The sequence below is a fragment of the Ischnura elegans genome, unplaced genomic scaffold, assembly GCF_921293095.1.
Source record: "Ischnura elegans unplaced genomic scaffold, ioIscEleg1.1, whole genome shotgun sequence".
Classification (NCBI taxonomy): Eukaryota; Metazoa; Arthropoda; class Insecta; order Odonata; family Coenagrionidae; genus Ischnura; species Ischnura elegans.
Window position 1 is genome coordinate 27,216 of NW_025791707.1, and position 20,686 is coordinate 47,901.

General features: G+C 38.3%; 1 protein-coding gene across 1 annotated transcript in view; it reads right to left on the bottom strand.

Annotated features, from left to right (window-relative positions):
* The window catches only part of LOC124173552, a 59,779-nt gene that overhangs the window by 23,971 nt on the left and 15,122 nt on the right, over positions 1-20,686 (bottom strand). Inside the window, exons 3-4 of the mRNA XM_046552984.1 lie at positions 9,757-9,958; positions 5,215-5,456 (exon numbers count right to left, since the gene is read on the bottom strand). Coding sequence (XP_046408940.1) covers positions 5,215-5,456; positions 9,757-9,958 — 444 coding nt within the window. The remainder of the gene's footprint in view (positions 1-5,214; positions 5,457-9,756; positions 9,959-20,686) is intronic.

The window sequence follows — 20,686 nt, forward strand, 5'->3', positions numbered from 1 at the left end:
ATCGAATTTGAGCTCTAAAATTTGGCGTGTGTGTTTTTCATTAGTATCTTTTTGGTTTTAAATAACGAAAACCAATTTTTAATTTTGAGTGTTCCCTCCTATTATTCCGGATCTAGAGCTCTGAGGGGACGGGCAGTGCGGCGTAATGTTGGCGAGAAGTTCTTAAAATGGGGGTTTATGTGTGTGTGTGTACTGATAGCGGTCACCAGTCTTTCACATGAATTCCGTAGGGATGAGATGTGGTGGCAGGGATCAGCGGTGGAATTGTGACGATAAGTACCCAAAAAGTTGACTTGTATGCTAAATTTATTTTTGGGGGGGGTGTATGGCGGAAACCGGGGGAAACCTAGGTTAGTAATGCCAGGCGTCACCAATCGTTCAATCAATTTCGTAGCGATGAGTGGTTAGGGTTGGAAAAGCGGCGGAATCGTGACGAAAAGTACCGGAATATGCGACTTATACGCAAATTTTAATTTTTTGTGGGGTTTTCACGGGGTTCAAAGATGACGATATCATATGGTCACATCCATTTGCTATCATATCTAAGAGAATTTACCCCTACGACATCCAAATTTCGAGAGTAATACACCTTTTCCACTCGCGTGTCTAGTGAGATTCGCACACACGCACGCACGCAACGTATTACACTTTCTTCTTGGTATCAGTAGTTCCCAGCCAAGGGCTGTCTACTACTTGTTTCTTCATTGGTTAAGGTGCGTTTGGTGGGGACCTACCGCTGTCCTCAAAGTCCCCGGGGGCTAGAGGGCTCGAACAGGGGCAAGGGAGTCCCCCGGAGCTGCGCTGCTCAGACCTCGGGACGGCTTAGCCATTCTTCGTTGGGGGTGCGACGCAGCCCGGAGATTAAGGGAGTCTTACGGCGGCTGACCCGCTCATTCCTTGGGTCACCGTCTAAAACTCACACAGCCTAGCCACCTATAGGGTGTTTTTCGACTTTTCGAATTAGTTCGACTGCCTTATTGGAATAATTGACCCTTTATCTCGACGCAGGTTATCTATCGGAGACTATGTGGAACTGCAGGTAAATTAACTGAAGCCTTGGTGTGAAAATGAGCGGCACCATATGGCCAAATAGTGCTCGTAACTCATTCAAACAGCCCGCTACCTTGCGCATTCCAAAGCGCTGTTGCCATTTTCCGGTGGTCAGCAGCCACGTGTTTAGCAAATTTAACAAAATCGTTATTTTTCATCGCAGAAACACGGTTCAAAGACGTACTTGATCGCACGATTGGCAGGAGTACGATGCAAGCAATCATTTTTTGATTATTGGATTGATTGATTGATTGATTTCCAAATTGCAGTCACAGCGGTCGGTTTCCGGGAGTAAGGCCCCCCTGGTAGGGTCCAAGAGATGGGCCAGCGAGGGTGAACGCGTCGACGAAAGGGTTAGGGATTAGGGACCCTACGGAGGGTGTACCACGCCCATCTTCGGACTACCTGTTCTATGGCCCCACCAAACGCACCTTAACCTCTTCATTTTTAGTTTCCGGCTAGTTGTGAGTCATGGCAATTCTGTTTATCAATTAATTATGGGGAAGGTATATTGGATGGAAGGAAGGCGGATTTTGGGAGTTTGTGCTTAGTTTTATCAGGAAGGTTGTAATCCCAAAGATGAGCGATCAGTTCGTTGTTTGTTAGTGGTAGAGATTTTGCGAATTTATGGAGAGAACTCTTTAGACAGCGCAGCAGTGGGGTGATCCTCAGGTCCTTTCGTAGGTTCCAGTTGCTGATGAACCACGGCGCTCCGACGATTTTCCTGATGATAACGTTTTCGGTGGTTTTTAGACGTTTAAGGTGTGAAGCAGCAGCGTGGAGCCAGACTGGGGAAGCGTAGGAGAGCGGCGGTTTGATGGTGCTTGAATAGAGTAACAGTTTGGTTTTCAGCGAGAGCGGCGAAGATGATTTAATGAGGGGAAGTAGACTTATTTCGGACTCCTCTTGCTTTGTTTATTTGGGTTCTTATGTGGTGTGCCCAGGTTAGTTTTTTATCCATGTGGACGCCGAGATATTTCACTATTTGTTGTTTATAGTCCAGGAAATGAAGCATTTTGGCTCGCAATTTTTTCAAACTGAATGGATTTTCTTGAAATTTTCACAATAAGTAGGGAATATACCAAGAATCAAAATCTATATCATGCCGACGGGCGCTTTTACCCTGGGGGTGGTTTCCACCCCATCTCGGGGGTGGAAAATTTTAATTGTATTTTGACCACAGGAATCGATAGAAAATGAAATTCTAAGAATAAAATGTTATTACCATTTTTTTCGTCAAATTTATATTTTTCGAGTTATTTGCGATTGAAAGTAACAGTTTTATCACGAAAAAATCAACGATTTTAATCGGTTATTGGCAAATAACTTGAAAAGTATTAAATTTATCAGGAAATTGTCAACTACAAAACTGTAGCTTGTAAAAAATTAAATAAATATCTTATTTTATATTTCCTATATGACCAATTCGGACTGAGCTACAACTTGTTCATGGTTACCTTTTGTTTGTCAAATGCTAAATTTGAAAGATTCAATATCAAATAGCGAGAAAACTGTATTTTTCGAGGAAAACTTATTCAATTAGTTTAAAAGTATTTAAAAAAAGCTTTCTTATAATGAGAAAAAAAAATTTTTATCATGAAATTTGAGCGAGTTATGATTAAAAATAAGATCAGTCCCTACTTTTTTCTACGAAAACATCAGTGAAAACAACTCCTTATTACCACACTAGTCAAAATTGATTAATTCCCTTCATAATTTCTCTTTATTTAAGTATTTTTAATTGATACTAGAAGTTTGGTAAATTTACAATTCTCAATTTTGAAAAAAATCAAGGTAAAAGTGAAAAGCCGTTTTCTACAATTTCGTTAAAAAATCTCTTTTTTTCAAAATAACTCCAAAAAAACTGTAGATATGAAAAAAATGCAAGAGTAATGATTTGCAGCTTCTTTATTTTTAAATACTTTGGTTTGTTTTAATTTTCTGTACAATAAATATTTGGTGAGATATTGATGTTTAAAACCTCTATTTACAAGGGAACACCACCTTATTCCAGCCCATTAAACCCCTCCCCGTTCACAATTAGGGATTTGAAAGAAATTTCATTCACATAGCCTTGTAGTCCTTAAACAAACCTACAAAATACATAGGTACATGAACTTTCTATCATTAAAAATAAAAGAGCTATGTTTAAAATATCAATCAAATTTATTTTTGAAAAATTCGAAAACCACATTTCAGAGCATAACATTCCTCATAACCAGTATATAATTTGTCTGCTTTACGTTCGAAGCTAACGATGCGCTCAAATTTAATACAATATAAACACACATACCCATAAGATCTATATATACATACACATATGTGAGTATGTATGCTCTCCCTCGCATGTGACCTGTTTGCATGCATGCGGCGGGAAGACTGGAAGCCATACAGTCTCCGTTTGATAGTGTTTCCAGTAATGTCTACATAAATATACATTTATTTGTTTACGTCACCATGACGAATTTTGTTCTGTTTATCCTATTGTTATATCTTTTCTGTGCTGTGATTTAAATCATCAGAGAAAAAAGTGAATATATAATAAAGGGAGTAAGAAAGAGAATAAGAAGATACAGTACATCTTTCGAACGCCTTCTGATTCTGTGATTTGACTTTATTCCTACTTATGCCAATTAAGCATAACATGGGGTGGTTTTTAAGGGTTGACAATTTTTTAAATGAAATTGTACATTTTTCAATCAACAGCATTCCTAAATCAACACAATGTGATAAATAATTAATTTTTTGCGGTAGAATAATTTTTTTAATTAACCCCCAATTAGGGTTGATTATTAAGGGTTGAAACACTCTAAAATTATTTTACAACCATAAAAATATAATTATAAAACTAATTCAAACTAAATTTGACCCTTATTTAGCTTGATAATAAAATGTTATAAGTTTTAGCATTTAGGGGTAGTTTTCACCCCTAAAAAATAAAAAGCGCCCTTTGGCATAATATAGATTTTGAAGAAGGGGTTATGATTAGTGTAATCCCAAATTTTTATGCAAATCGATTCAGTTTGAAAAATATTTTAAAGGGGGTATGATTAATCTAATTCCAAATTTTTATTCAATTCCATTCAGTTTGAAAATTATTTTTTTTTAATTAACCCCCAATTAGGGTTGATTATTAAGGGTTGGAACACTCTAAAATTATTTTACAACCATAAAAATATAATTATAAAACTAATTCAAACTAAATTTGACCCTTATTTAGCTTGATAATAAAATTTTATAAGTTTTAGAATTTAGGGGTAGTTTTCACCCCTAAAAAATAAAAAGCGCCCTTCGGCATAATATAGAATTTGAAGTAGGGGGTATGGTTAGTCTAATCCCAAATTTTTATGCAAATCGATTCAGTTTGAAAAAATTGCAAGGTTTAGCAATTTTAGGAGCTTCATTTCCTGGACTATTAGGAATTTTGGTTTTGCCGTAGTGACACTCGACAGAGCCTAGCTCACTATTTGAAGGAATCCGGAATGTCACTCGGCATTTCGGATCCCTTTAATTGAATCCTACATTCTTGTTACTACAATCTTCAAGTTATATAAACAGTTCGGTCTGGTGCACTATTATAATTCATTTTCGGGTGTGCGTCTGCGTGCTTAATATTTAACTCAACGTTTCATTCCACTTACTGGGAACGTCGTCAGGAGAATGAAAATATAAACATCTATCGTACCGTTGGAAAGACTGGTCCATTGTTGTCAAGGTATTTAAAAAAGTAAATAAAAATAAAATAAAAGCCAACTTCTTTAAACGTTGAGATAAATATTAAGCACGCAGACGTACACCCGAAAATGAATTAAAATAGTGCATCTAATCGCTGCGAAAACCTTAAAACTAAAGTTCGGTCTGGTGTTAGCTTTAGCACATGATGACGTTAATATCCCTTCTTTACTTAATTTCATGGATTTCAATTTCCTCATGCAGTCACTTCCAGTAGCGTGGCCAGGAATTTTGTTCGGGGGTGGGAGTCCAAAATCGGGGGGGGGGGATTGTTTAAAAACAGGATACTGATAAATAGGTTTTAAACTAATTTTTACACTTTTCATCATCGAAAACAGTTCATCTGTCAAAGAAATATTTTTTAAATTCATGATTTTTCAATATTTATTTTTCCTTTATGGAGGGAAAGAGAGATATAGAGACAGCACTTACCCTTCCGCCGTGCACACGAATCCAGAATCGCAACCCTCTGGGATTTGACTCACGCAGGAAGCGGACGTCTCCGTGTTGTTGCAGTAAGGGGTGCTTCCTCCGCAAGGAGATTCTGCGAAATACCTTAGTCCGTCGCCCAAATCGGCGCAGATTGTAATTCTTTTGCAGGTTATATCGCAGGAAAACGTCCTACCATTACACTCCGGGTAAGCTGCCCTCTTCACCTTTCTCCTCGGTATGACCTGAAGTCAGAAAGGATAATACAGGAGCAAATGAGAGTGCGGAATAATAATAGCGGATTTTAGGGAAAAAAACGGTAGGGGAGACTAGGGAGGACAGGGACACATTTTGAAATACATTATTTTGTGAAAATATTAGCGGCTTAAATCAATTTTTTTGCAATACTTAGGGCCGTATTCTTAGTCGACCCTGTAGGGTCAACCGACCCCGGATACGTCATCAGCCCCTACATAAACCGATCTCGCCCTACATACGCCAAAACAAGCCCTACATATGGCCGTTTTTCGAACTACACGGGCCCTACTTGATGTAGGGTACCCGAACCAACCCTACACCCTACAAAAACATGGCGGCCAAATATCGACTGCTGATCACTTAGATTAAAAAATCTATGTTACAATGGATATTAAGGGAGACGACCTCACACATGCCGTTTTAAAAAGTAGGTACAGTACACACACCGGAAATGTAATAATACTACCACTTTATAACCACCAAGTTAAATAAATTATAAAATTGACTCAACTAATAAGAACAATAAAGCGGTATACATGCACCTTGTTTCTATGAATATATAATAATATTTTTTACGTTTGGCGCTTGGTATACTTTTGGGAAACTAATACTTCGTTTACGTATAACCATAGAAAACGTATTTTCATGCCACTATTTGCCACATAATAAACCTAACTACGGAAGGTGAAAGCGAATGACGAACCTTGATGATGCAACGTAAGTTCCCACGTCAATGCTCATATTTGCTCCGTACTTATTACTGTCTTGTACAGACCGCTTTTGAAGTAATTTAAAGACAATTAGGTTCTACTTTTGGTTCGATATGAGAGTATTTGTAGCGATAATTAAGGTACCGACTCGACCTGGCGGACGACACCTATTGTTTATTTGCCTTGAGCCGTTACTTTAACAATACGCCCGAAAATTATCGGACGTCTTTTCTTAGTTTCATAGTCAGTTCCCATTACGCCACCAGAGTGGAAAATTGGCGCTGTGCTAACATATACGTCATTTCTGAGAACTTGACGACGGAATCACCCCCCACCACTTATGTAGGGTCGACTGAGAAACGCATGTATGGGCCTCTTGTTGTGTAGGGACGGATATGTAGGGTCGACTAAGAATACGGCCCTTAGTGGCCTTGACCCTTCTTAATTCCATAAAAAATTCCTCGATAAATTATAATGGGTGAGTACTGCGCAGCACAGCATTTTCTGAACATATGACCTTTGTCCCAGTCCTTCCTCATTCCGGGAGGAATGGGATCGTTATGTGGGAGGAATGGGACACTAACGTAAATGTACAAAAATAGCGAGAAAAATAAGTGATTGATTCAAAATACGTAAATGATAGATATTTTAGTAATTCCTGGTCATATTTATACGATTTACGGTATCAGCATAGTAAATGTAGACAAGGATTTCACTCTTTCAGTGTCTTTAAACAACAATGGAGAATAGGGTAGTTTCCTTCATCAAAGAGAACGAAAGGCATTGATTGCGATCCGTTACCCACCATTACTGTATTCATAATATACAAAGTATCTGATTATAGAAATACCGGTTTAGACAAATGGCATTGGTCCATTTTTATCCTCATTTGAAAAGGGCCAGATTGGCGCCCATGCGATGCCACTCCACGTGACGTCACAGGGACCGAGTTTCTATACGAGAAGATAGGAGTTATACATCGTCTGAGGTTACCAATGCATGCATGAGGCGCAGAGCTCAGGGAAACATGTCTTAATAATCACCCATTAAAACTGGCTAAGGTCGGAAAGTTTTCTTCATTTGATAAGGTATTAATAATCCTTATTTAAGCCAAGCGCTACCAGCCAGCAGGGCACTCAGCTACCCGCTAGCAGCCTGCGTCGTATCAGCGCTAAGCCTCGCCTCAAGGTCACCTCACAGGGCGGCAGCGGGGACCAGAAAGTCGCACGGAGAGATTTCCCGACATTCATACTTACGCGTCGCGTTTTCGCGCGCTTGAAAATTTTCACTTTTCATTTTATCGCGAAAAATAGATACCGTCATTTAAAAATCTAAAACCGTTAAATACGTACTCCAGGAGTAATAATCTTTTGATTTAGGCAATAAAAAAATTATAGGAAACCACCCTATTCAGTTTGAGAATCATATCTTTTATCTCTATGAAACCAATGTCTTGTTGTTGAGGGAGGAAAATTTTTAAATTGGCTCCCCTTTTTCACATGAATTCACATTATATCCATCATCATAATCATTACTAAAACCTTTCCCTGTGAAGTACAAAAGGGGAAAGTCATTCCACGTATTACATTACTTTGAAAAATTACACTGTCCTTGTCCTTGGAAGCAAATGCTTTCAATGCCTTGATAATGTAGATTTTTATGAATTCTTGCTATCTCTCTCACACTTTTGCCTTCATCACAAACCATCTTCACAGCTTCCAGAATGTTTCAATTTGGCACTGGTACCATATCTGGAGTTTTTCACAATAGGGTGGTTTCCTATTATTTTTTTATTGCCTTAATCGAAAGATTATTACTCCTGGAGTACGTATTTCACGCTTTAAGATTTTTAAATGACAATATCTATTTTTCGCGATTAAATGAAAAGTGAAAATTTTCAAGCGCGCGAAAACGCGACGCGTAAGTATGAATGCCGGGAAATATCTCCGTACGCCGTATTTCTGGTTCCCCCTCCCGCCCGGTGAGGTGACCTTGAGGCGAGGCTTAGCGCTGATACGTCGCAGGCTGCCAGCGGGTAGCTGAGTACCTTGCTGAAAGGTAGCGCTTGGCTTAAAAAAGGTTTATTAATACCTTATCAAACGAAGAAAACTTTCCGACCTTAGCCAGTTTTAATAAGTGATTATTAAGACATGTTTCCCTGAGCTCTTTGCATATTGCATGCATTGGTAACCTCAGACGATGTGTAACTCCTATCCTCTCGTGTAGAAACTAGGTCCCTGTGACGTCACGTGGAGTGGAATCGCATGGGCGCCAATCTGGCCTTTTTCAAATGAGGATAAAATTTGACCCTTGCCATTCGTCTAAACCGGTATTTCAAAAACCAAATAATTTGTGTATTATGAATACACTAATGGTGGGTAACGAATCGCAATCAATGCCTTTCGTTTTCTTTGATGAAGGAAACTACCCTATTACCATTCTGGATTACTTATTAGGAATATTGACCGAATACTAAAAATTAAAATGCCTTATAAAATAAAACTTAAAATAATAAAGCTTGGAGGGAGTGGGACACTGTCCCATTCCTCCCACATATCTTATGTCCCTGACCTCCCTTAAGGGCCGTTTTGTATTTCACATGCATTATTAGGTTTAAAAATAAATACTTCTTCAAAAAAACTTTTAAAAAAACACGCTTTTATTTCGCTTGGAACAAATAATAATAAAAATATTTCAAAAAATGGACTAAAAAGTAAAAAATAAATTTTTATATGAATACTTCAAAGAACCTCAAGAACCTTCTAACTCAAGGTATTCATTACGTTTTATTATAATGTATAATAATGTGGGGGACAATGACATGCATGATATCACCAAGCGCCAATCAAACTGCTTCTAGCAGAAAAAAGAATCGATAAAGGGGAAAGACTTAGTTTGACCTCTCAATGAAAGAGGCAAAGCTATACTAAATATGTCTTCAAGTCATGTAATTATGGTTTTTAATTAAAAAATACATATTTATGACAACTATCGTATTAAGACAATCGAACTTTCGATGAACACTAAGATGTGGGTTAATTACTTACTGATACAGATACGTCTCGGTATTTTTGTGTACAAGTCAGACTTCTCAGACAATCTATCTCAGGATTATATCTACATATCTACATAATACCCCGAAAGCCGCCTAAAAGGGGTGTGGCAGGGGGTGTTAGGACACCAGCCGTTTACAGCTATTAAAAAAAAATGAAGGGCTCTGTCGAGGTTGGGAGTAGCGTTTATTAAAGTCCTTTATTGTTCGGGGGAAAAACGAATTCGCTTATCTATCCGTTCGGCAAAAAATCTCTCTTAATTTATCGCTTCTATCGGACCTGGAAATATAGTGTGGCTCTAATATTATGTTCTCTGTGTCGCTCTTAAAGACATCCATTCTCAATAGTTCAAGCAATCTAAGCCTAGCGCGCAGCCTCTGAGTCTACCATGGCTCCCAACCTAATTCGCTTAACATCTGGGTAACGCTGTCTGTACGCCCGTAGCAGTTTTTTTAAATCACGGTGAGAAACGCGTAAGTATGTATATAAATGAATAAATTATGAAAGAATAATGTTATGCGTACCCTGCCTGACCCCACTGCGGCAGCTGTACATGTCTTGCTCACTGGATCGAAGAGGAGTCCCCTGGGACACCTTTCGTGGTATGCGGTGAGCGAGCCGTCATCATTGCGAACGCAGTCCACGTACCAACGACACGGCCTCGACCACACAATGGGCTGCGGACCCTCCAGACCTTCAGAGCAAAACTCAGGGCCGAGGAAGGAGCTGGAAGGATAGAGTTAAAAACAGGCTGGAATGTTATTATCCAAAAAATCGTGCGGTAGCAGATTTCAAACCACGCACATTACAGAAAGAGGGTCCCGAAGTATGCCCTTGTGTTCCGACCCACCGCGCATTTAAATATAGTAAGTTTAATTTCAACAATATTCGAGTAACATTTCTGCGAGTTATTCGTCCACCATTGATGCTGTTCCATAAATTAAAAATAGTTTTAATTCATGGTACAGCATCAGATTGGATCATGTCCTTCGTCAGAATCAGAAAACAATAATTGAGTGTACCTATCTCAATTCCTAATCACAAAAGTGTGCCTTAATTGACGCTTAAGGCTCAAGATTAGGTCCTCATTTCTTCGCCTACATCAATGATTTGTCAAAACATCCGAATCAAGGGCAATTAGTAGCGTATGTTGTTGATACCAACCAAATTATTACTAATAGTCACTTTAATAGGGTAGTTTCCTTCATCAAAGAAAACGAAAGGCTTGATTGCGATTCGTTACCCACCATTAGGGTATTCATAATACACAAATTATTTGGTTTTAGAAATACCGGTTTAGACGAATGGCAATGGTTCATTTTTATCCTCATTTGAAAAAGGCCAGATTGGCGCCCATGCGATTCCACTCCAAGTGACGTCACAGGGACCTAGTTTCTACACGAGAGGATAGGAGTCATACATCGTCTGAGGTTACCAATGCATGCATGAGGCACAGAGCTCAGGGAAACATGTCTTAATAATCACTTATTAAAACTGGCTAAGGTCAGAAAGTTTTCCTCGTTTGATAAGGTATTAATAATCCTTATTTAATCCAAGCGCTACCAGCCAGCATGGTCCTCTGCTACCTGCTAGCATCCTGCGTCGTATCAGAGCTCAGAGCCTCGCCCCAAGGTCACCTCAGTTGCGGCAGTGGGAAACAGAACGACATCACACGGAGTTTTTCCCGGCATTCATACTTACGCGTCGCGTTTTCGCGCGCTTGAAAATTTTCACTTTTCATTTAATCGCGAAAAATACATACCGTCATTTAAAAATTTAAAAGTGTGAAATACGTACTCAAGGAGTAATAATCTTTCGATTTAGGCAATAAAAAATTATAGGAAAACACCCTATTCGTATTAAATGGAGCAGTAGAACAATGCTAGCCACACTATCGATGAAATGATTAGTTGGACGAACACATTTGCATTGACTTATAAGCTTGAGTGTTATGTCATATTTAGTTTTAATAGGGTTGTTCACCATATTTTTTTTATTAAAGAAATCGAAAGATCGTGCTTCAGAAGGAGCAATGACAATAATATTATGCTATTTTCTTCATTGTACATGTTTAGAGAAGGCTTTAAACAGTGACAAATTTTACGTTACGCCAAAAAGCCCTACTTCCATCTTGAATTGATGTGTGACGTCACAAGCCTGTAGATGCCCTACTGCAGTGTTGTTTAAGTGGCTCAGCAGGGTTATTCCACTTTTTTTTCAAGATCTCCAGCGTCTGCCGCCAGATCAGTGTTTAAAGAAATTCCAAATTTATCCTTTAATAAGAGTAATAATAAGCAAAATTACCCTTACTTGTACATATTTATTGCTCATCATATCACAAATAGCACTACAACGCACACATTTCACGAGCTGTCGTTTTGATACATATAATCAGTATATTCCGAATCAACTGATTCAATGAAAAACTTGACTCACAATAAATATAAAACACTAATAAAACATGATAATCGGTTTTCCAATCACTCTGCACACGCTAAAAGAATTTGCACTCCTTGAAGTTCGAAAGATTCTCCACACCTCACTTCTCACTCATCACTAACGACTTAGAATCAGTTTACGTTATTTCACATTGACATTTCGAGGACAATGAAATGAATAGGCTGAAACAAATTGCTAAACCGGTTATTGTAGCATCAAAAAACTTCGAATTTCACTATTACTCTTACCGTAACCAAAATATGACCAAAACAAAAACAAACAACAGCGCAACGAAATTCGTGATATGTAAACACTCGTGAATGCCCAAAATGAATAGGTAATAAAATCAAACGGAACTTAGAAGCGAACAAACGATTGAAAATTAATATGCGTTCGATGTATCCCTAGAGCACAACTAGCTCAAATATGAAACATATCCCCTAGGCAATAGTTAGATACCTTAGATCGAAATGTATAAGGTTGATTGAACTAGCATGGAAGAAATAAATAATTTCGTCGAAACAGTTACCTACATTCACAACTCACTTCACTCTTTACTTCATCGTCTATATGCAATCATTCACTTAGGGGTACATTAAGGGCACAAATTGTGTTCACTTGCACTAGAGGCACAATGAAAGTTCACTGCACGTAGTTTCCTAGCAAATGCAGCTATACAAAACTTTCAATTCCTGTCAACGCTACATACGTTGCCTGCCTAACTTGAAGAATGGATTTCATGGGGCCTATTACGTAACTTTGGCTCGGAGCTAGAGCTATCTGTAACTCCGCCCGGATTTGTTTTGATTTGTAGCTCCAACCCTATTACGTACCGGCAGGAGTTACGAGAACTCTCCGAAAGAATGCGGAGCTACAGTGGCTATGGAAAATTCGGAAAGCAAATCTCCAGAAATGAATCAACCAATAGGAGCTTAGGTATTCGATAGTAAATGTTTCTGAGCAGACGGGTTTAACGTGAATTTCGGAATGGAGTCCCAAACTTGTATTTCGTAAGTTGACGTGAAATAATTAATGTAAACTACATTGTTGAAATGTTTATACTTTAAAGCTTATTCATATACAGTTACATGCCATCCATTGTATACAGTCATTCATTTATCGTCGAATGCAAACCTATTCTCTGCCCATGTTTATATTATGGCAATGAATACAATTTAATATACCTGCAAAGGTCGGAGAAAATGAGCAGGAAGCAGTGAGTGGTGCTCACTAATTTTATGAGTGACCACAGAAGCTTTGCCCTTGGCGTATTCCAAGGAATAAACGGGGAGGCAACAATTAATAAAATGTGGGGCGATAAACCTTAATATTTCGTTGACAATTAACAAAAATGTGCTAGTGAGATTGACAGATGCCTACACAGAACGAAGATATATTTGCACACACACCGACACATTTTTTAAATACCAATAATGAAAATAAAAATGAGATAACTCCAGCCCGATATCCTTCGCTTCTCTACTGTCATTTGTTAATGTCTGCCGACGGAATCTGAAGGATTTGGCAATGGATCGACCAATAAACATATATTGGGGAAGGATAATGAGGGTGTTTACGGAGTATGTAAGAAGAAGGAGGCATCTGACATTAGAAAGGAGACGAATACCCACACAGCACACGGACACCTTTCGGACATCCGGTGATTGTCCGCCAAGTGGCCTATGGACATCCTACGGACAGCCGAATTCATACAAAATGATGTCCGCTGCAAGTCCGCATGTCAGTAAAAAAGGTGGCCTATGGACGACCTGAAATTGTCCGCTCTGGACACCTTCAGGACACGTTTAGGTTAGGATTGCATTTTGTTCGATACTAATAAATAATAGGTCCAGACAAGAATTTAAATAAATAAGGCATCAATTTCATGCACAATATTTATTTGGCTTCTTAAAACAGTACAATGCCAGAAACTACATACGATTTATTTAACTTTCTTCTTCCCCTGTAACCTCTCCTTGGCGTGCCTTAGCCAGCTTTGGATGGCAACCTCCACATCCTTTTCAGGGGCTGTCTTGCTCTCCTGCACTGCTCCTGTAATAATGAAGTATATAAACATTTCATTGTAGCAAGAAATTGTATCTTGTACGTAACAAGCAGATTACATAAGACAGGACGCTACAGTCTTATTAGTCACATGTTTAACATTCTTAAGGTTTCAAAATTAGGAAACCTGTCCATTACAGGCTGAATACATTTTACAAACTTTTCTTTGACTTTTTCTTGTTCTTAAATAAGAAAAGATTTTGAGTAAAATTATTAATGTGTTAGTAATGTATATATTATGATTAAGAACATTTTTCATAGAACAATTGTTGAACTAGATTTTAATCCCAAATATGAGAAGACTGTTGCCTATTAGACCCTGGTGCACCATCTAGAAAAAAATTCTTTGATCCATCCTTGCCAGACAGCTTAGTAGAGGTCTCAAAAAAGATATTGGAAAAAGCATTCAAATGGAGGATAATATTTCTGAACAATTGGTCTCCCCTTGAAGATTATGACTACACTAGAGTGAATTGTGGAGGTGAAGAAAAGTGTTACATAAGCTGGAGCTAAGGAAGACTAATGCAGAAGAGCTGAATATGATATAGGAGTAAAGGAAACTAGAAAATTTAAAGGAGGAAGTTTAAGTGAACTAGATCTCTTGGGATTAGTGTGAAAACAGCCACACTGATTTGGCACACAAACCACTTAGCTGCATTGGCCGAGATGCAACTTAAAAAAATAGAAACTTTGAAAAACTAGCAAAAACTTGCTGTAGTTAAGGCCATTCCATGATTTAGATCTCCGAATTCTTCCAATCTTAATAATTAAAATAGATCTTCTAATGTAGTCTGGTATCAAGGCAAAAGTGACAACCTAGCTCACTGGCAATATTCACATTTCGACAGAGACATAACAGGGGAATAGCAGCTAAGGCCTGCTGTGAGCTACTGAAATTTCTATAGCTCCTACAAAAACACCTACTTCAAAACATCTTAGTTAGCTAGAGCTACTAGAAAATAGTAGCTTCTGTAGTACTGTGCAACTACCATCCCTGTTGAATAAGTTATCCCATTCTTAAGTTCTACAGGTGCTATACATCGAACTTTTATAGAGCATGAGATCCTTTTCAACCACGTTTTTGGTAATTATACCTCCCATATGCAGAACAAAAATTGTTTTCAAATGTTTGAATTACTTGGTAGTGGAATCTGCATCTGAAAATAATACATAACAATACTATTTTCTCTACCTTTAGCATGGAAGGGTGAACCTTGTATTACAAGATGTTTAATAATTATTTAAATTTACTTTATATGAGCTCCCTTTACAGGAGCAACTTGCCAAAAAAGTATCCAGACCAAAATTATTCCTCCTTGCTCAAACCTATATAATAATCAAACGAATACTTACACCTCTCTCACATGCCTCGCTTTAGCATGTTCCAGCCAACTCTTCACTGTAACTTCCACACTAGAATTGGTGGCTGTATCGTCCTGGTTAAATGCAACATCTGTAAAGAATGAAGACAAATAAGTATACAGACAATTATAAGAAGAGAGACATACAAACTTATAAATAGAGATAGGAAATAAATAAAAATACAGATGAACTATTTTTATTCAACTCCACTACATGAAAGCTATAGTAAGTAAATGCCTCCAGGTAAATATATCAGGTTCACGATACTCTACACCAAAATGTGTACCGATGGCTGTACGAAAAGATGCACAAGTTCTATTTTCTGGGTATAAGATTTCATGCAGCAGTTTGAGCAAATAAATGAACCATAAAACATAGCCTTAAGGTTTGTTTACACAATATATCACTTACAATTAGACCTTGTTTAGATTCATCCCGAGTTTCTTACAGTCGTCCTATAGTTTCCACTAAATTAAATGCATGGATGACTAATAGCACAGTTACTTAGTTTGTAGTTAAATTAGTTTATATTTTATTAGGTTAGCAAAGTTTGGCAGAAAAAATATAATAAACGCTATAAAAGTTACGTCGGCATTGTAATTTTTCAATCCCTAAGCCTTATCTTTACTGACATAATAGATCATTTATTTTTTTAGGACCTAAAATTTTTAATTATTAACCTAGTTCCATCAAACAGATAAAGAGTATAAAAACTTTTTGTAAAAAGGCTAAACATTGGTGGTTATCCTATCATAACATTATTGTTCTTTTGATGCGTGCGTAACTATACATATCGAAAGAAATCACACGGTGTAGTCCGATTTCAAAGAATTAATAATTTACGTGAAACCTATTAATCATACATGCGTGTTGCAAAATCCCCCGGTTACAGGTAAGTACAATTCCTAGTTATATTTATTGCCAAGAACCCTACTTGATTTGATTTAGGAACGGAACCAAACGGACCGTTGGGACTTCCAACAAATTCAGCCGTAGCCTACGCTATCAAAACAACAGGTTCTATTTTATGCGCTAGCACTTACATTATTTCCTATACGTTCTCGCGTACAGAGACTACAGTACAAGAACTTCCACTTTAAATTATATCATGTAAACAAGGAACAAAAGCGAAAATTTCACCATGAACAACGGAAAAAGACGCTACCTTTAGTTGCCAAGTAACGGTTTTACCAAGACGGTAATGTTGTTCCAAGCAGAGCCATATTTTTCCTCGATATGTTACAGGCTGAGTTATAAGAAATATAAGGAGCATGCGGAAACACTATACTGCCGCCAGTGAACGCCAAGAAAAAATTATTTAGAAGTCACATCAAACTTACTTGCAGCAGCATCTTTGTAACCGCCAAACCACCATGCTGTCTCCGGTGTTCCGTTCCGGTTCCTCTGTTGGAAAGGAGGAACGGAGGAATGTGGAGAACCATGGTAGAACACCTTCCTGAATCGCGGAGTAGCGGTAGATTCAAAATTCGTTCGCCACCAAAAAAACTAGAATTTCGATATAAAGTAAAGGTACGGCAGTACTTACCTTCTATCTTCTACTACTTCTTCTACTTGCCTATCCTTAAATTGGACAATTACAATTTCTAATCTGGGAATGAGGCCATCGATGCCGTGATAATTTTAGGAGAATTCTTACCATTAAAAATTAAAATGAATTTAAAGCGTTATGTTTCATTAAAATACTTTCCAATCAATCGCCTCTGAGATTTTTTAATCCCTAGAGAGTAAATATTAATTAATCAATAAGTTGAAAGAGTTCATTTAACCTGTAGGAATGGAATGTCCCCGAGACGGCTACGCGACGTCCGCAGGACATTGGTACATAATATAAAATTTCAGTAAAAATCGATAAATTCCATTATTCCTGTTGTTAATTTTTGTAAAAGTTGCTAAATTTGTTTAAATTTAAGTAATTTTTATAATCATGAAAAGTACGGGTTTATTGTTCATCCAACGCTTCTCAACCGTACAACATGCGGAAATTTTTAATTTTTTGAAAGTTTCTAAAATTGTTGATAAATTTATTTAAACTTTAAAAATTGTTATAAATAATGTAGAGAGTCATAAGTTCGTTCAATTGTTGTTGTTTAACCCGTGAGGCATGTAGAAATTTTTAACGCTCGTAAATGTTACTTAAATTGTTGCTAACTTTGTTTAAACTTAATTAATTGTTATAAACAATATAAAACTTAAAAATAGCGTACATTTGTTGTTCTTAAACTATAGAAGCGGTAAAAATGTCAATTTTTTTTTCGTTAAATAGTTTATAATTTCCTCCGAGTCCACACTCCAACAAGAGGATTACATTTGGTTACCTAAAATAATCCTCAAAATATCTCTTCCTCCACGAAAAATTTCCTCTTCCTCGATCGGGAGAAAGTATTCTGGCTTCAGAAACGAGAGAGAGCTTTTTTTCTTTCTCCCTTCTCCTATACTCCCTACTCGGAGGAGGATCACGAGACTTTTTCTCGGAGTTCCTCCTTGAGGAGGTGAGTGTTTTAAGAGGAAACCAAAACTCCCAAACCCTGCGTAATGGGACACTAGCTGGACGTCCGCTGGACATCCAAGATAGGACAGTGTGCGGACGGATGGCCAGGACAGCCGGCGGATGTCCTCTGGCTGTCCTGAAAATCCGCGGACACTGAGAGGACGCGACGGACGCGCAGCGGACATCCTCTGGCAACGATGTGCTGTGTGGGTAAGGGGTTCCCACAATCCGATCGAATTAGATGAAGACTATTTTCGAATGTTTTCCAGAGTGTCGAAAAACATTTATCAATATCTCTACCGGTCTCTGGGACCCACACTACACGCAGTAAGGAAGGAAGCGCGGAATATCTCAGACGCAGAATAAGAAGATTCAACATTACACACGCCCATAGTGGTATCATGAAAATTCTTTAATAATATTTATCTGTTTTTCCACGTTTAGTCCATATACTCTGCATTTCCTTAGTGTGGGTCCCAGAGACTTTCGACACTCTGAAAAACATTCGAAAATGGTCTTCATATAATTCGATCGGATAGTGGGAACCCCTTATTCGTCTCATTTCTAATGTCAGATGCCTCCTTCTTCTTTCATACTCCGCAAACACCCTCATCATCCTTCCCCAAATATGTTTATTGGTCCATCAATTGCCAAATCCTTCAGATTCCGACCTTCCAACGGCAGAAATTAACAAATGACAGTGGAGAAGCGAAGGAAATCGGGCTGGAGTTACCATAAGGACGGGTCAGAAGCCTGCGTTATTCCAGCCCCGAGATAGCTCCAGTTCGCAACTCCTATCGGAGTTATTTTGACTACTGTAATCGCAAATTGAGCTATGGCAGCCATCATAACTCTTATAGCTCCATAGCTCCGGAGTTATGACTTACGTAATAAGCCCCCATGTCGCCTTGATCCATCCGGAAGCTTCATGCACAACATAGGCCATTTCAAAATAAGGAATAACCTTGGCAAATGTCCAGTCGGCATGCAGAGTACTCAGCTTGGCATCGAGCGATCGAGGGTACAGGCCAGCCGTACAGGCTTGTGTCGTCATCACCTCTATTTCAAGATGGCCGACCGTTTTTGGCGGCGTTTAAAATTATTCGAATTTTGATTGCTAATAATTCCATCACTACTTTTTCAACGCATCTGTCATTCATCCCAATCGAAATGAAATTACATCAGAAGTGATATACATTCGTTTTTTTAGACCGTTCTGATAGGCTTGAACAACCCTATTGTTTAACAATCTTACATGTGTTGTAAGGTAATATAGTTTGGAGAGTGTGACTTCCGTGGGAAATTTTAGAGGAAACCAATTTAAGCAAATCAAGCAAATGTTTTAATGGTGCCAATAATTCTCCAAATGACAAATGAAGAGTTATTAAGTCGATGAGTAAATTATGCCCGTGTCTGCTCAAATCAAACTTGCCGACAGTCAGTGTGACCTTGTACCTTAACTTGGTGGTTAATCCGCTTCATACATCTGGCGCCCTATTTAAAAAAAATACTCTTCAACCAAAGTTTTTGGAACCACACCTATCTATACCATCGGTGGTGCGTTCACCCGTGCACAGTAATGCCTCGGAAATAGACTGCTAAAGTATGAAATGGGGAACATGCATTAAATTTGTTCATCATGCTAGTAAGTCTCATTGAATAGACAATTTTCTCACGATTCCGAATATATAAGCCAAAACTCTCCTTGCACTACACAAACGTCATTAAATGCTTATTAAAAGTGATAGAATATCACTTGATGTCACGTGACCTGAAACGCCCTCTGACGCCATCGCACGGTACACCATTCACTTCGCTAAGAGAGTAGAAGGGTAGACTCTTGATTGCAATATATCGAAGTAATAATCATCAACGAGCTTTGTAGTAGTTCCTCAAAGGACAAGTTGACTTAATAGGGATTTAAGGCAGCACAATACGACAGTTTACTTTTGGTCGACTCCCTTATGGCGGCTGACTTCCTGAAAAATAGCGATTGCTTCCAAATCTCACCAAACAATCCCCTTCATTTAAATCAATAACGCCTTGGCAACCCAACATATTCACAATCTGCTGTTTGACGTTAAAACAGCAATTATTTTCGCCATATTTGCGTTTGAGTCCCTGCATAGACCAATTTTTTATCCACTTCCTCAGTCTGCTATCAGTGGATTCCGTGCCGTGACGTCACGCTCCGATGACGTCGTGTTTTCAAGCAGCCGATGAAGATTAATTTTCAAAGACTAATAACTCAGCTAAAAACATTATTCATCCGCGAAAATTTCGGTGAGTACATTTGAGATAAGGAACTTCTTATTCTAGTACTTTGAAAAAATTGTGCATGTTCCCCATTGGCGATTCCTACATTGTGGGGAGCAGTAGACGTGTGGGGTCGCAATGCCTGGGTGATGTGAAATGGACTGACCCAACGGCATTTGTAATCCTGCATTTTAAATAGGTTCCCATGGCATTACCATTACCATTATGTTTCTCTATGGAAGCGAGGCTTGGACCTTGACAGCAGCAGAGAAGTCAAGAGTGGAAGCATTCGAAATGTAGTGCTACCGAAGAATGATGAAGATAAAATGGATTGACCGTGTGAGTAACCAGGAAGTGCTAAGGAGAGTGGGAGAAAAGAGAAGCCTCCTAAAAACATTAAGCAGAAGAAGGGACAACTTAGTTGGCCACATTTTGAGGCACGATGGTCTGATGAAGACAAGATTGAAGGACAAGTGGAAGGGAAAAAGGGCAAGGGACGGCCCCGAATGAGTTATATCGGACAGGTTATGAAGGATGTAAAAGAGAATAAATATGTAGCTATGAAGAGATTAACGGATAGGAGAGAGAAATGGAGAGCTGCGTCAAACCAATCTTAGGATTGTTGACTAATGATGATGATGGCATTACCATACCATGTATACAAAAAAAGTCGTCTCAATGTTTAGCATTGTTATGTAAACGTAGTGGACACCGTTTGATTCAGCAGTAGTGACTTGAAAAACACTTATGCTTAATTTTAACAGTACAGAAAAATAAATCGTAACTTTTAAGCACAAAGCATCTTATTCTCGAATTAGGCACAG